This window comes from Cydia splendana, chromosome 14 (genome assembly GCF_910591565.1).
Source record: "Cydia splendana chromosome 14, ilCydSple1.2, whole genome shotgun sequence".
Lineage (NCBI taxonomy): Eukaryota > Metazoa > Arthropoda > Insecta > Lepidoptera > Tortricidae > Cydia > Cydia splendana.
The window spans coordinates 14,894,864-14,912,972 of record NC_085973.1 but is presented as its reverse complement, the minus strand read 5'-3'; the positions used below and the strand labels follow the sequence as shown (position 1 = coordinate 14,912,972).

Here is an 18,109-nt window from a genome sequence, read left to right as displayed (position 1 = left end):
ACTTGGTCAAGCAGATCTTGTCAGTAGAAAAAGGCGGCAAATTTGAAAAATGTAGGCGCGACGGCATAGCTTCTCATAGAAAATTTGAATTTCGCACCTTTTTTTACTGACAAGATTTGCTTGACCGTCTATAAATAAGTAAGTACCTAAAATAATGAAACCATAAACAAGATTTGTATAGGGATTCTGTACCTATATCTAACTACATAGTTCATACTAAAACCAAACAAGTGCCTATACTTACGTCGCTATAAAGGATCATCCATTAATTACGTCACACGAATTTCTAGGTTTTTTGACCCCTCCCCCCTCCTTGTCACACTTGGTCACATTTTGCAAATCCCTCCCCACCTGGTGTGACGTCACATTTTAGGCAATTTTGTTTTCAACGAAATCGGTAATAGTATAGTAATTATTTTGGTAAAATAAATACTTAGTAGTAATTTTATAACACAAAACCAATTAGGAACGAAAATTACTTCCAAAAACTCATTATTTAACTGTACAGCGAATAAAAAAATATAAATTAATTTTCAGTTACTGATGAAGTTAAAGTGACGTCACAATGTTTGTGACTCCCCCCTCCCCCATGTCACAACATGTCACATTTTCTTGACCCCTCCCTCCCCCTAAACGTGTGACGTAATAGGGAATATTAGGCAAAGCTCTGCGTAGGTGGCACCTTTGTGGCACATACAGTAAACAAACCACATTGACACATCACACGTCACGTCAATCACATGGCCTACCGCGAAACAAGAAAATCGAAATTTCGTTATCTAATCTCTCTATCACTCTTGCATATTCGAGCGATAAAGAGGCAGATAACTAAATTTCGATTTTCGCGTTTACCGGTAGGCCCTTGTTAACAAACCGCCTTGATGCATCAATGTCATGTTTTATTGTCTGTGAAAACTTGTCAAAAAACAGTTTAAGGCACAGTATGTATAAGTTCGTTTATGAATTTACTGAGTCGTTAGTGCTGCACTCTGGCGGCAGAACATTGCAGTAATATCCCCTATTAATGGATAACCTCTAAGCGGTTGGTTGTTATATGCGAAGTCGTACTAACCGGACTCTACTGTATATATATATTTGATTGTCTAACTATATCTGAATTAAGTAATGAAACAAAAGCAGGATATTTTTTTAAATGAACTTTAATTTGAATAAAAAGTAGTACAAAATAAATGATTTGAGAGACAACATAAAGAACAATTTATACATAGGTATGTACCGTATGTACCTACGTATTTAAAAAGTCACAATACATGCAGCAAATCGATTAAACGAAAAAGTTGTGCCTAAGTTAGTACTAGTACCTACATAAACCTTCCCCCATATAATACCTACAAAAAAATAAGTGTGGGTCGTGGTGACGTTGTGGATGGTCGTCTACACTTGCAAATTTTGCTGACCGTTCTTCTCAGCGAATGCGGGTATCGCGCGGGCATGGCCGAGCCGATAGGACATAGTCCACGCCAACATCATTGACACTATCTGAAATGTAGAAGAGACCATTGTCATCTGTAAAATGAGAGCGTAGCGGTCCGTGCTACCGTGGTACCTACGCTAAGTCTGCACGATTACAGTGTGTAGGTAAGTATATTAAGCTTAGAAACAAATTAAAAGTGGAAAAATTCACTGAGTTGGTGGGTGGCACTCGAACCCACGACCACTGGATCGCTAGCCCAGTACACTGCCATCTGACTGTACAAGTTCCAGGGTTCGCTGGAACTGCAAGGTTCTATGTCGTGATAAATGTTACACTTAACCCTGCATTTAATTGTTAGCCCAATGGGGTTGGCAACTGTTGCATAGATGGCGCCATCATAGCTTGCCCCTTTTTCTATGAGATTTGGCTTAGTTGGCATCCAGGGCATAAAATTCCATTAAAAAAACATAAATTTGACACAATTCTAGGGATTGATAGGGCAAGCTATGCTGGCGCCATCTGCTAAATTCTTCGACCGGTCAACCCCATTCGGTAGTCAAACACAAATGTGTCTGGCTCCTAATGGATAAGAGTACCTACATCATTCACACACCACTCCTTGGAGCTAAGTAGTTTCGTTCACTAGTTTGATTCACTATGGATTCACAAATCTTAGCATTCATTTTATTTATAAATGAGTGAAATCGCAGATTAGTTTCTCACCGATATGGCGATAATGAAGACCATGGTTACAAAATATGCTCTCAACAGGACGTCATCGGCACGCCGAAAGGGTGCGTTGCTCAACACCACCAAGTGCACTATCTCAGCCGCCGTCAGCATTGCCATCCCCGACGCATACTGTGAACAAGAATGGTTAATATTGAATAACTAGCGACCTGCCCGGTTAACAAATTATACACCTAAAGGATGACTCACGTTAGACCGGGCCGTGTACGGGCCGGAGCTTCCGGCGCATCGTTTTCTATGGAAAGCATCACGTGATCGCCTGTCATGTCATAGAAAAGTAAGCTCCGGCCCGGACACGGCCCGGTCTAACGTGAGTCGTCCTTAAACCCTCCTCAAGAATCACTCTATTGATAGGTTCAGTAGTTTTTGAATATATCGCGAACAAACACACAAACAGACAGACGCGGCGGGGGACTTTGTTTTATAAGGTATAGTTATAATAAGTTACCATAAATGGATTCAGCACCCCAGATTTATACGAAAACGATACCAAACACGGCCTAGCACTTTCACTGATGTAGATATCATCATCATCATATATATAAAATCGAAAAACCAGAACGGGATAAAAAACGAGGGAAGAAGAGAGATGGCGCCTTACAAATTTCTAAAAAGTTTTTGACACGTTTCACGAATAAGACGCACGTATGATAAGAAAAAACTGTTCTAATCTATTATCTAAATATGAGAATATAACTACAGCATAAAAACTATCGCTTTCGATGCGTATTTAATTTACAATAAGCAAAAGAAATTTTCATAACATTCTTCATTTTACGACTATCGGCCATTTTCGGAAACTCTCGGTTGGTTTCGTTTTGATTTTCAAATAACCAAAATTATGTTTGTTATGTTTGTATGCAGTGATTTCGGCTTTTTTTACTCGAAGTAAAATAAAAAGTGCTGTCAATGTCAACCTTGGTATGCCCCCATAATACGAGTGACTTCTGTCATATTTATGACATCTTAGTTGTATTAATATATTACTAATAATTTGCATTTCGTTGTTTTAAATTTCTTTTCGTTATATTATTCAGATTGACTTTTACGGCTTCGGCAAACATTGCCATTCGTCCGGGGAACGGGCTGCCGCGAAAGCCCAAAAAATAAAAAGTTGATACGTTAAATATGAAGTCCGTCAGTTCAAGGGATGACTTTAGAGATATATAATCAATTCGAGAACTGTTTTCTCGCGTAATACGATACGACTCGACCAGGTAAGATTTTTCTTCTTGCTGAAAGTCACCATCAGATAATATATATCGGAGCGGAGGAGGTATTCACAAATATCTGAACCATGTAAATTATGTATAATGTAATTTAAGTGCATGTTCAGATATTTTTGAGCGACCTTGGTGGCTACGATATATATCTAATGGCGACTACACATTCATAAAGCAAATGTACAGTCAGTATGAAATAGATAGTGACGGCTAAAGTAGCCAAATATATCGTAATATAACTTTGTTGCTATAGAAATAAGGATGTGTTCCAATATAGTGTGGCGAAATATTGAGAGACCACAGTGGCTCGGACACTGAGAGAATGGGAAAGGATCGTGCCGAGAGCTTACTTGGGGCAACGAAATGGGAGACAGCCGATGGACGTCCTAGGTACCGCCGAAACGACGTAATAGTTGCTCAAGACCTGCCCAACCTCCGCCATGCCGACTGGCGAGAGCTTTCGAAAGACCGAGAAACATGGCGTGATCAAGAGTCGGAGGCCAGGACTCACCGTAGCCGTAGTAAGTAATGTTAATATCCAGAAAGGGAAATGGGGACTGCGTTTCTATGAAAAGGCGATTTATGGGCGGTGGTCGTCCATATTATTCTTTAGGCGGAAATTAATATAATGAACTTTTTTGCAACTAGGCTTATAAAAATAAATAATAATTTTATGTTGAAACAAGTTGTTATAAATGTGACGTCCCACGGGTAAAGGTACCTTATGGCGGTTGGCGCTTACGCTATTTTTCGTTAATAATAGCATCGCTCCAATATTATTGCGGCGCTATGCGATGTAAGCGGCAGCCGCCATAAGATACCTTTTGCCGTGGAACGTCACAAATACCTACGTAGATGAAAAGATACAATCTTGCCTTTTATTTATCAAATCACATCATTTTTTGAGTGCGAATTAAGTAATAAGAAATCCCTATCACAGTTATAAACCCTGGCAGGGTTGCATATGTATCCAACCCTGCCAGGGTTTATAAGTAACTGTGATAGGGAATGGACTGTGTTATTATGTAAAAATGTCGGTATTTAAATAAACATAAGACAAACTCTTTATTTCATTTACGCGAGCGGAGCTGCGGGCCCGTCTAGTATCAAGATAAAATTGAGAGCCCTAAATAAACTTTCAAGAGCGGATATCTCAAAAACTATTCAACATATCGAAAAAATGTAGGTACTAAATAAACTTGTAACAAATTAAATTAACTTATTTCAAGTCTAAATAATGGGACCTTCAAAGCCGCATTTAATTGGCGCGTTTTGTTAATGTTACCACAAAATACATCATTTTAATCACGAAACCCAACAATAACCATGTTAGTGCATACAAATTAATAGCTTTGCTGGCTGTATATGGACCTTATCAGAGTAAATGATTGGCAGCTAGAAATTTACTAGTTAGGAACCTATAATACTCATATATCGTCGGGTGAGAATACGTTTGTGCCATACGCCACTTACCTACATGGTTTGCAGGAGAGCGAAAACAAGTAAAAAAAAAATTATTTTCAGAAAGTTTTACATTTAGGAAATATCCCAAGTAGCACAGATTAGCTGTATAGCAGCCGCATAATGAAGTACGAATACGCTTGAAGCTGGAATATAAAAACTGCATAAGAGCTGTATAAGCGTCTTTTCAGCTTTTATAACTCTTAAATGGGCACAAATTAGGCAGCCTTAAGTTCACATAGCTACTTAAGAGCGTTGTAGCAGCAATTTAACGGAATTATAAGGGGTAACAGGAGTTATAAGAGGTGTATATTGGCTGGGTAAGAGACCACCATTTACCCTTTATTCAGCTAATATGTCACATGTGCGCCCTAATACCGGGAAAGATTGACGTTGGGCTGAATAAAAGATAATTAATAACATACTTTTACACCTCTGCCTTAAAACTCAGCTATTATATTTAGTATAGTGACGACGAACGCAGAGGTGAACATATTTATATTGAAGCAAAAACGTTAAGCGCAACGACACCATAAGTCATTTTGTTAAAGTGTTTAGTTAAATGTTTGTACATGATCTTTTATATATTAATGCGAGAAAGATGTTTGGGAATGCAAGTTTATTGACATTATATATATACATTATCTAAGAAAATTTCAGTGCGCCACGAAAATAATCAGTATTTATTTAAATTAATGATATAAATAAGCTATGTTTAAAAACTATTTCAGTGGTTCGGACAGAATTATGAGATAAAAAGTTAATAATACGTTATAGGAAGTACTAAACTAATGATTTAGGTTAAGAACTCAGGCACAAAACCATATTGTTACCCTTAAAAGTTGGAAAAGCAATTTCAATTTTGTAGGTTATATACAATAAAATGGCGGTCAATGTTAAAAAGCAACGTGAACCGTTAAAATTCTTATATGCAGCATACGACTGTTATATATCCCACTATAAAGTCCAAGTCGTTATTTCGATACACTAGTGAACCTCTAAACAGTTATAAGGCATCTTATGAACGTTTTAACAGCCGCTATGCAGACAGTCCCAATGGTAGTATAATAGGCTGCTTAGCGGTAAACATGTTCAGCGCTAAGCCGTATTATGCGCCACATGTGTTCGATTATACGTCTATTGGTTTCATAATAGTTCACTCGTTCTCCCTTATAATAAGTCAGCGAAATAAAAGCTGCTTTAGCGGTAAACATGTTCAGCGATAAGCTGTATTATGCGCCCCATGTGTTCCATTATACGTCTATTGGCTTCATAATAGTTCATTCGTGCTTCCTCAAAAAGTCAGAATAATAAAAGCTGCTTAGCGGTAAACATGTTCAGCTATAAGTTGTATTATGCGTCCCATGTGTTCCATTTATACGTCTATTGGCTTCATATTAGTTCACTCGTGCTCCCTTAAAAGTCAGCGTAATAAAAGCTGCTTAGCGGTAAACATGTTCAGCGATAAGCTGTATTATGCGCCACGTGTGTTCCATTATACGTCTATTGGCTTCATAATAGTTCATTCGTGCTTCCTTAAAAAGTCAGCGTAATAAAAGCTGCTTAGCGGTAAACACGTTCAGCGATAAGCTGTATTATGCGCCACATGTGTTCCATTATACGTCTATTGGCTTCATATTAGTTCACTCGTGCTCCCTTAAAAGTCAGTGTAATAAAAGCTGCTTAGTGGTAAACATGTTAAGCGACAAGCTGTATTATGTGCCACATGTGTTCCATTATACGTCTATTAGCTTCATAATAGTTCACTTGTGCTCCCTTAATAAGTCAACGTAATAAAAGTCCACAATTACCTCCTTATACAGCACATGGCGTAATTTTATCCACTAAACAGACCTTATAACGGTTAAAGCATTTGATAACCCTTAAAGCTGTATAGGGTCGTAGCAAATATACCTTTATATCACTCTTTGCGTATTAATGGTAGTTTTCAGAGCCGTAATGCATCTTTTAATCAGCCCTAAGCTATATAAATATCACTGAGATCTATTATACAGCTGTAGGACCACGAGTGTGCTCTTATAAGTGTCTTAATACGCACAGAGCGTTAGATAGAACTAGAAGTGAGTAGTTATAGAGCTATCTGTGCTACTTGGGATTGAACGTAATATTTATCATTTAGGCACATATGTTTACTATTTATAGTACCAAACAAATATTGTGAATACAGTGGTAATCATGAAATAAAAGCATTTTTAGTATTGCCATATCCGTTTTTGATGAGTAAATGTTAAACGCATAATGTATGATATGACACAAAAGTTGTGGATATGTCACACTTTTGCGATAATTTTCTGTTAACAGAGTGTAATTATCCTATAGTAAAATGCGGATATGGCACAACATTTTTCAAAAATAGTTTTTTTCATAAATCGATTTGTGCCAATTATAGCTATTTTTTTGTTATTTTAGGAATCACTAAAAAACGATTTTCTCAAAAATGGATATGGCACAAACGTATTCTCAGCCGACGATATATACTCGATCACTACTTATATAATAAAGCAAGCGCTGGTGGCCTAGCGGTAAGAGCGTGCGACTTTCAACCTGGAGGTCGCGGGTTCAAACCCCGGCTCGTACCAATGAGTTTTTCGGAACTTATGTACGAAATATCATTTGATATTTACCAGTTGCTTTTAGGTGAAGGAAAACATCGTGAGGAAACCGGACTTATATATCCCAATAAGGTCTAGTTTCCCCTCTGGGTTGGAAGGTCAGATGGCAGTCGCTTTCGTAAAAACTAGTGCCTACGTCAATTCTTGGGATTGTCAAGCGGACCCCAGGCTCCCATGAGCCGTGGCATAAACGCCGGGATAACGCGAAAAAGAAGAAAAGGTACCTATAATACTCACCGAGTCCAGTTTTTTCTTGTGCTGTGTAATAGCTCCACTGCACCCGACCACAGACAGACCGATAATTGCGGCACCAATCGCTATGCAATATGCAAACCCTTCGGTCATGCCCGCGACGACTCCGCTTCCAACGCCGAAGGCGAATAGGAAGAGGCCAAAGCCAAACTGAAAATAAAATTAAAACAAATCTGAACTGGAACTTTCTAAGTGGAAACTTGCATGAGAACTTTCTCATTGTGAATCTCTTTGAGAATGATTTGCGACTTGCGAACATTGCTAAGTCTAACTAAGTTATACCTACCTAGGTACTTATATACCTACACGGTGGCTAAAAAATAACTGCATTCCCGTTGCCAGGGAGGTTTTAGGATTATACTGAGCAACTTTTACTATGGGGGGTCATCCATTAATTACGTCACACGAATTTCTAGGTCTTTCTACCCCTCCCCCCTCCTTGTCACACTTGGTCACATTTGGCAAACCCCTCCCCCCTGGTGTGACGTCACATTTCTTCAACGAAATCGGCAAATATTTATTGAATATTTTATCAACATATTTTTGACAAAAGAAATATGTATTAGTAATTTTATAATCCAAAACTGATTAAGAAATAAAATTAAACGAATAAAAACGATCATCGTTTCAAAAACTAGTTATTTAAGTGTATATTAGCGTATAAAATAATTTAAATACATTTTCGGTTACTGATGAAGTTAAAGTGACGTCACAAAGTTTGTGACGCCTCCTCCCCCTTGTCACAACATGTCACATTTTCTTGACCCCCTCCCTCCCCCTAAATGTGTGATGTAATTAATGGATGACCCCTGGGTTCAACCCCGAAACCCCTAAATTTGGCTGTTTCATACATTTTGGCTGGTCCCTTTCCTATGGGAGAGTAATTTTTTTTTCGCGATTTCGGGGTTGGTCCCATAGTAAAAGTTGCTCAGTCAGTATAATCCAAAGAATATAAGTAATACTCACTAGGAGGTATAATCCCAAAACCTTTTCAGCCACCCTGTATATTTCAAGGCTAAATAATTTGTCGCCTCATTTTAGTTCGTATAATAATTATTAGGTAACTAAGTTGTTTTTTATTTGAAACATTCCACTCACCCCATTAAAAGAGTTGGAAATCAGAAAAAGTGTTATGACATGACTTTTTGCGTCCAAGTTCATCTTGAGATTCTTGAGTTTATTTTCGCGCGCGTTCACTTTACTCACACACTGCCCAACTGAGCTGACCCAACTATACTGAACTGACTTCAAATTGTGTGGGCTCCTGAAGCATTCAAGCTTAAAAATAACAACTTGATTTGATATTTCACATTCCTTGCAGTGCATCTCACCCGTACTCATATATTGGCCGGTGAATACGAGTGATGTCCTTATGTCTGATGTCAAGTTGATATCAGATTGAAAGCATTTTTATAAGTTCAAATGCCGCTCCCGTGTAACGTGAGCTTAAAAATGATAATCGGAGTACCCACCGCGAACTCCCAAGTTTGAATTTTCTGCATCTCCGTCTGTACCACTGCTACAATATTGGGGTGACAGAGATGAAAGATACCGTTGAAATCAACGACCTTTGGCTCGAGGTTGGAATAACACTAGGTTGTGTCCACTACTAATTAATAGGTAACAAAGCGATTTGTAATAACAATTCTTGTTATTTATAAGGTCCTATATCCACTGGCAGTGCGATGCGCTCAGCTTTAATTTTGTTTAGTCTTTTTGTCTGAGTGCGTACTTAACGCTGAGGAGGATAATGTGTTAATTGATTGCGGAAAAAATTGTCTACAAGAGAAACAGCGAAATGTCATCATGGCATAATTAAGGACATGGTGTGATGATGATGAATGTTCCAGAAACGGTCTTCAGGTTTTCACTGTAAAACTTTCTACTGCTACCTAGATTAAATTAGTTACAGTCGGCTACTAAAACGAGTAAAAGCAAGCGTAAAAGTAAACGTAACTAGGTATATAATCACTATACCTTATTGACCTTATAAAACAAAGTCCCCCGCCGCGCCTGTCCGTTTGTGTATTTGTTTGTATGTTCACAATAAACTCAAAAATTACTGAACGGATTTTCATGCGGTTTTCACTATCAATGGAGTGATTCTTGAGGAAGTTTTAGGTGTATAATTTGTTAACCCGTGCGAAGCCGGGACGGGACGCTAGTTGTAATGAAAATTTGATTAAATTTAGATTAATACTTGTTAGTTGCATACTTTATTCGCTGCCCGCTCCCAGTGTACTCCAAGCCTTAGCCGATGATTTCTCGGAAACCTTACCACACTTTAACACTTCAAAACAATACCATCTCAGTTTGAAGTGTTCTGAGTAGGGAGATCCAGTTGCACTCATACCGGATGGCATAGGGTGACAAAATGTGGTCTGTGGATAAACATAAACACTGGCCCTACTTATACTAATATATATACTTAATACTAAAAACTATTAGGTAGCCAACTACGCTAATTTATTATACCTACGCTTCGCTATTTGCCAACTCTTAATTTTTAGGGTTCCGTACCCAAAGGGTAAAAACAGGACCCTACTATATTACTAAGACTCCGCTGTCCGTCTGTCCGTCTCTCCGTCCGACCGTCTGTCTGTCACCAGGCTGTATGTCATAAACCGTGATAGCTAGACAGTTGAAATTTTCACAGATGATGTATTTCTGTTGCCGCTATAACAACAAATACTAAAAACAGAATATAATAAATATTTAAGTGGGGCTCTCATACAACAAACGTGATTTTTCTGCCGTTTTTTGCGTAATGGTACGGAATTCTTCGTGCGCGAGTCCGACTCGCACTTGGCCGATTTTTTATTATTTATGGTGGGGTATTTTTTTTGGCTTAAAACATAGGTAGGTAAATAGTAAATACTATCCCACTGTAGTGTAGGTATTCGATCCTTTCCTGCTTTTTAGGTTTAAATAAATAAATAAATATTATAGGACATTTTTACACAAATTGACTAAGCCCCACGGTAAGCTCAAGAAGGCTTGTGTTGTGGGTACTCAGACAACGATATATATAATATATAAATACTTAAATACATAGAAAACAACCAAGACTCAGGTACAAATATCTGTATCATTATACAAATAAATGCCCTTACCAGGATTCGAACCCGGGACCATCGGCTTCATAGGCAGGGTCACTACCCACTAGGCCAGACCGGTCGTTTACGATTGGCGCTTGGTGGGTGGCACTGCAGTTAGGTTTTTAAATACCTACAATCAATACAATCAATACAATCAAATCATCAATGAACTCCTTTGAAGCGACGGGGCAGTTTTTGAAGAAATATGGGCTGGACCCTTAACCCTTCAAGTGGCGCCAGTGAAAACGCGAAAAGTAGTCAAGTCCCCGCCCCGGTGGGTGGTCAGCGCAGATTAAGAATATTTTACAAAATCGTCGATTTAAGCTTTTCTATGTTTGAAAGTATATTAAATCACATATAGTTAGAGTCAGCGTTATATAGGCTATTTGAATATAGCAATGAAATTATTCTAATGCTTATACATCTGGCCAGACCTAATCAAACTCCGGAAGAATGACAGTTTTCCACCTTCCTTGTTAAAAATGACTACCATCATAAAACTAATTGATTATTGGAGGTAATTGCTATTTAATTACCAAAGGAAGACTTTTATCTTTAAGATTAAATCAATAAAAGGGACCTAAGATACAATTTCTTTTACAAAACAATCTCTTAAAAAACGAGACTGACCTCGGACTAGGCGGTCGCTTCCGAATCAATGGTCCTCACCTACAAATTTTATACCAAGTGTTTTTGTGTTTCTTATGGTATGCTATCTTTCTCTAACTCGCTACCTAATTTTGGGCGCTAGAAGAGCGTAACTATACTTAAATGCGTTCAATTTCACCTCTAAATACGTCAACACCTCATTAACCACTCACTGGTGGATGACAGTTTACTGGTTTCCGCATCGACCATTCACGGGTTGACCGCCACTTGAAGGGTTAATTCGTTCGCCCCAAACTGAATTTGGACCTTATTGGAAGAAATCCCTTATACCTAAGGAGTAGGGACTAAGTTCGCCTTTGTACCTAGTACCTACTTTTTCTGTAAATTGCATGTGCTGTGTAGGTAGAGTCAGACCGTGAAAAGTCTGCAGCCCACGCAGTGCAAGTGTCATTTTAAACGTCAAACTTCTATGAAATTATGACGTATAAATAACACTTACACTGCGTGGGCTATCAAATCCGCTGCAGGCTTTTCTTGGTGCGACTCTATCTAACATGGCCTATCATACAAGACGAGTAAGTAGTCTGATCCGCTTACTGAATACAATAAAGTGATTACTATTACCCACCTACTATTAAGTACCTACCTTAGGTAGGCTTAGGGTTGCCAGATCGAAAGGCGCTATTATCGGGAAACAATATCAATTTTTCGGGATTTTGGGACTTAAGTCGGGAAAAAAAAATTAGAAATGCCACGATTGCCACGATGCCATGATTCGGCAACTATTCGGTATTCGGCCTATTCGGACTCTTTGCCCAATATTCGGTATTCGGCCGAATGTTGCCTACTATTCGGCCGAATACCGAATATCTGTTGCATCTACCTAAAAAGAAAAATTACAAAAAAAAATACCAGAAACTAGGTATATTTAATATTTAAAATGTATTCTTGGAAAGAAGTTAAATACGAAGGCACGTTTTTGAGCATTTATCGATTACTTACAAAATATTTTATTTTTATCATGGGTCTGATTTGATTGACTCTAATATACATTCATTAATTCTGTTCAACATAAAAATATATTTTAGCAAACGTAGTGCTTTATTTGATGGCTAACAGTTTGCATAATAATTGTGACTCAAAATGTTCGCATGTCATGCCGAATATTCGGTCGCCGAATATTCGGTATTCGGCCGAGAGAGGGGCCGAATATTCGGTATTCGGTATTCGGCCAAATTCACTATTCGGGGCATCTCTAAAAAAAATACATTAAAATTAAAGTAATTGTATTAAAAACAACGATATTTTACATTATTGGCACTACGTCAGCTCGCTCGCTCGACGACAGTTCGGAACTTGAAATTATTGTTTTATAACGAGAAGCTGTTTTTCGGGACAGTTTACACTTTGTCGGGAATCGGGAACACCTGCTAAAAATCGGGAGAATCCCGCCAAATCCCGACCATCTGGCAACCCTAGGTAGGCTACCTATAGCAGGTTTTAGCTTCTTACGGAAGCGGCTGTTGCCTGATCTCCACGAGGAATGAAAAATCTTCACCTGTAGGTTTGCATTGGTTTCTTTTATTAATCATAACGAAGGATATACTGAACCACAGAATAAATAATAGTACTAGGTACAGAAGACTCACTCTGTAACAAAACGCGTCTGTTACGATCAGCACAGATATGGCCCCTAGGTGGCGACAGCGCCACGCGCGGCTTATGGCAAACCTCAAAATTGGGGCTGAACGGATGTACTTTTAGCTACCTGTAGCCTATGATATTTTATATGTAGATGTGTTATACACGTTCCAAAATTGAAGCACTCACCTCGTGTCATGTGTACGAGTTTGTCTCAGTCTGCCTGACGCAAGCGCGAAGGTGTACACCGGTTAATACTTTTCCACAAATAACGTGTATTAAGCAACAAAATGCTGACCTGCGTTATGTTGAAATGCTCAAATTATCCGCGGAAGCGCAAAAAAATTGACGGCGTCACATATCATTGGTAAGTAAAAGCTGAAATAAACCGTTTTTCTTCGGTTTAATCTTGAATTAAATAAACCCAGCCGCCATTTTCGCCGGCTGACAGAACGAGATAAGTTTATGTTCTCATCAGCGAGAATGACAAGGACGCACCAACTGCGTACATAGATTATCATAGCAGACGCGTCATGGTAAGTTGCATTCGTTGTTTGGTGCTTGTCGTACAAATAAAAGAAATATAAGTACTTAAATTTCAATTTTAATATTGAAGTTTTTTACTGCCATATTATTGTCCGGGTCGCGTCAATTAAGTAAATAGGTATATTGCTGTTTATACAAAGATTACTACAAAATTAGTATTTATTGTCAGGCATTTCATTTTCTCACACAGTAACAATTATTAATAACATAAAATTGTTAGTAAAATAAAGAATTTTGTTGTTATTGAGTTTGCTTTTTGTCAAAATGTTTCTATAGTATAAGAAAAATGATGAATAAAGAGTATAATATAATATCTTTTATTTACATAAGTAACTAAATATGTAAACTTTTTACTTCGGTAGCGAGTACATTACTACATACAACTGCATTAAAATGATTTGCACCTTCTGTCAAACATCTTAGTCTTTGATATTTTTTTTTCTTAATAAGTTTTACGCTTCGCGCCTTATTCAGTGTTTGCCGTCGTGTTATGGTGGTATCACTGATTTACCAAATTCACGCGCAAGTGACAAACACTAGCCGTCTCTTTTTTGGTTAGGTATTCTTTTAATTGTGCCGTCTCTTTTACGCATTTGCGTATGAAGTTGTAAACAAATTGTAACTAATGCTGCCGTGTCGTTGGCAGCATTGGTTGGCATCATTTTTTTCGCTTGATATGTTAGTGTATGGCTTATCTACATATAAAATATCATAGCCTGTAGCAAAGCTACGAAATCGCGGAGTGAGCCACGCCTGACTGAACTAAGAATAAACTATAAATATACCAAATTCATTGTTGGTGATGGTGAAATATTGTAGACTTTGACCACGCTAACTTTGCACAAACTTTGCAGTAAGACTATTCCTGTCATTTCTATGTATATGCGACGTAGCACCATGGAGTTATAAGAAGGAGTGAACTGTCACTTTTTTTGCCACACTAAATTGAACCTTATCACAGAGCCAGAAAGACGTTCGTACCAGTACAGAGAAAACGGTCCACTTGAGATAGCAAAGGTGGGCCGCGGTGTCTCACTCGCACATGTTGCCATTGTTAAAAATATACCATTGTGGTAGTATTTATATCAATATACTACTGAAATTAAATACCTTCATATATTATTTAAGTGCTATAATTGCTATATTCAGAGTACGGTTCTGATATCTTTTAGGAAATTTGTAAATAATTATGATGTCAATATTATTAACTGATTTAACCAAGCATGTGCACAACAATAAAAAACACTAATTTTGATATGGTAGACATTGTAAGTTTGAATATTAATTGGTATCCCTAACCTGATGACATATTTACAAAACACGTGAATGCAAAATTTCTTAAAAATGGTGAAGAAATGTTGCGTTAAAGGTTGTGGGAGTGAAATAATTTCTAATTGTGTAATATCGTTTCATAAGGAAGCCACAATTATTACATTTTACGATAAAAATACAAGTTAAACATTGTCAAACTCATTAGGGTGACCATGATGTCGGCACGATGAGAACCAGCTTTACCACTTCCTTTATGGTTTTACACAATTCTTATTACGTACTTAAACGTAAGTTTTCATAAATAGGTATGTATTTATTTCGGCATGTTTAAATTGGTGAAATGAGAGCCAATACAGGATAAATAATTGCAAAAATTTAAATCCAAAGTCCTTAAACATTACAGACACATTTATAAATTGTTATAATAATAAAAAAACACATAGATAATAAAAGAAAAATAGAAGTTTATCGTAATTTACTGACTTTTGGGACGATACCAGAAACGTTACTGGGAATTTAGCCCTCATAAGCACGAGCGCTTTTTCAACGCGCGTTACAAAGGGGGTTGAATCCGTTCACACGCTAAATTCGATTTAACGACCAACGCTTAAAGTCGAAAAAAAAAACAAGGATTGATAATAAGCGCCACCACCATCGTGTGAACAAATACACATGTTTCCATTTGTTTCATTCTAACGCGCTTTTTTAACGCGCGTTGAAAAAGCGCTCGTGCGTATGAGGGCTTACCCTCTTTTGAAAATTTACTGGGAACGGCACATCACTAGTTTCTTTACATTTCACGACTCTTCTCTTTTCGCACAGATGGCCTACCACCGTGAACACCGAAGTTCGCAAATTACGGGCATCTTTCTCTTTTACTCCTATAAAGGAGTAATTACAGTGACAGAGAAAGATGCTCGCAATTTGCGAACTTCGGTGTTTATGGTTTTCGGTGACGCCGAAATAATTTTTAGCTTGTAAGATTTTTACTATTGTACGTATGTTAGTTTGTAAGACTATAGAGCTTTTACAGGATATTTATAGAAAAAGTGTGTCATGCGTGAAAATGGAAACGAAAGGCCCAGAAATAAAAATATGCCGAGGAGTCAGACAAGGTGATCCCCTCTCACCTAGAATTTTTATTACTGTGCTCGAAAATATAATGAAAAAGCTCAATTGGCAGGGAAAAGGCATATACATAAAAGGCGACTTTTTAACTAATCTTAGATTCGCTGATGATATCATTATTTTCTCAGAATCAGCTAGTCAACTGCAGAAAATGATATGCGAACTCAACACAGTCAGTCTCAACATTGGCCTAAAACTAAACACTACAAAAACAAAAGTAATGACAAATTCTACAAAACTACCCATTAACGTTAACAACACGGCACTAGAATATGTATCAGAATACGTTTATTTGGGAAAACAAATATCATTTCACAAAAATAGACATCAGGACGAATTAAATAGACGAATAAACATAACATGGAATAAATTCTGGAGCTACAAAGAAGTATTGAAATCAAGAATCCCTATAAAACTAAAGAAAAAAGTTCTAGATTCCTGCATACTTCCCTGCCTGTCCTACGGCAGCCAAACATGGATATATGGAAACGACACCAAACACAAAATTCGAACATGTCAAGCAGCTTTAGAGAGAAGCATTTTAAATATTAAAAGAAAAGACAGAATACGCAACGTCCATATCAGGGAAAAAACGAATGTTATAGACGCTCTAGAATACTGTAAGAAACAAAAATGGAAGTGGGCTGGCCATGTTGCCCGTATGAACGCCGACAAATGGACAAAAAAAATCACTACATGGACAGGCCCGCCCAATAAAAGAATGCAAGGAAAGCCGAAAGATAGATGGAACGATGAGATTGTCAGAGTGGCGGGAAAAGACTGGATAAGAAAAGCAAGAGATAGAGACACCTGGAAGAGTATGGAGGAGGCCTTTACTCGAGAAGAGGTCCTTAGAAGATATTTTAACTAACAAAAAACATATATATACTGCATGTTATACATTATTATTATTTTGAATTTTTTATATTTTTAATCGTAAGTTTACAATTTATCGAGATGAAATGCGTTTTAATTATTTACAATTTATTTTAACTTTTTTTTTGGATTTAATAATGCAATACAAACAAAATGTGAACTATTTTTATAATGCAATTATTATTTTTGTTTTGATTAACTTTAAGACTGTGATATAGATATATTATGATTATTTCAATATTTTTAAACGGATTTTAAATAATTTTATACAACAATTTTGCTCATTTATTAAATTAATTATCTTTATTTCACGGTTTATGACCAAAAATAATTTATTATTAGGTATACTTTTTTATTATATTTTATTTTTTATTAAATTTTACAATCTTATTTTTATTCATTCATGACTTCCTAAATGTTGTTATTAAAATTATTTAAATATCTTGACTACTATAAATCAAATATATTTGTTGCTCTAAAAATTAGGTAACCTATTGTTATATAAAATCAGCATAGCATTAAGCATATTTGCAACTTATGATAATGATGAAATGTATTTACTACTTCAAGCTGTAAAAAAAAAAAAAAAAATTATGTATATACTTGTAACTAAATGTGAATCTTTTTAAGGAATAATAAAGGCTATAATAATAATAATAATAATAGTTTGTAAGGTAGGCCTTAGTCGCCTGATAATAAATGATATTTATTTTTTTAATTTAATTTATGCTCCAGTGACAAGCGTCCTAGTTAAAAACTATAACAAACGGGCGTAGCGGATCCACGCGACCCTGAGGCAGTGGCGGATTTGCTCTAAGGCCGAGTAGGTCCGGGCCTAGGGTGGCAGTCTATATGATGGGTGCTGAGAAAGGGGCGTCTAGTGCTTGCTACAGGGCCTGGGGCCTAGGACGGCAAATACTGTAAATCCCCCACTGCCCTGAGGGCCTACCCCAAACCACTTTCGACATTTTGTCTCTCTGTCGCACTTGTAAATTCGTACGTAAGTGTGACAGAGAGGCAACACGTCGAACTTGGTTCGCGGTAGACCCTCTGGTTCTGTCACCATATCTGTCTCTCTATCTCTCTCACTCATACCCGTGTTCTTGACAGACGTTACGGCGGACCACATTCCTGACGATCCACCATGTTCGTGGTCCAGTGCGCCTATTAGCAACAGCTTTTAGA

The 18,109-nt window shown here is 37.3% G+C and overlaps 1 protein-coding gene across 1 annotated transcript; it reads right to left on the bottom strand.

The window, feature by feature from the left end:
- Positions 1 to 1,161: 1,161 nt before the first annotated feature.
- LOC134796779 (uncharacterized) lies at positions 1,162 to 8,973 on the bottom strand. Its single transcript, XM_063769000.1, has 4 exons — positions 8,853 to 8,973; positions 7,740 to 7,904; positions 2,159 to 2,296; positions 1,162 to 1,500 (listed from the first exon to the last, which is right to left on the bottom strand). The coding sequence occupies exons 1-4, from the start codon at positions 8,913 to 8,915 to the stop codon at positions 1,396 to 1,398; spliced, it is 471 nt and encodes a 156-aa protein (XP_063625070.1). The 5' UTR covers positions 8,916 to 8,973; the 3' UTR covers positions 1,162 to 1,395.
- Between the last annotated feature and the right edge of the window lie 9,136 nt (positions 8,974 to 18,109).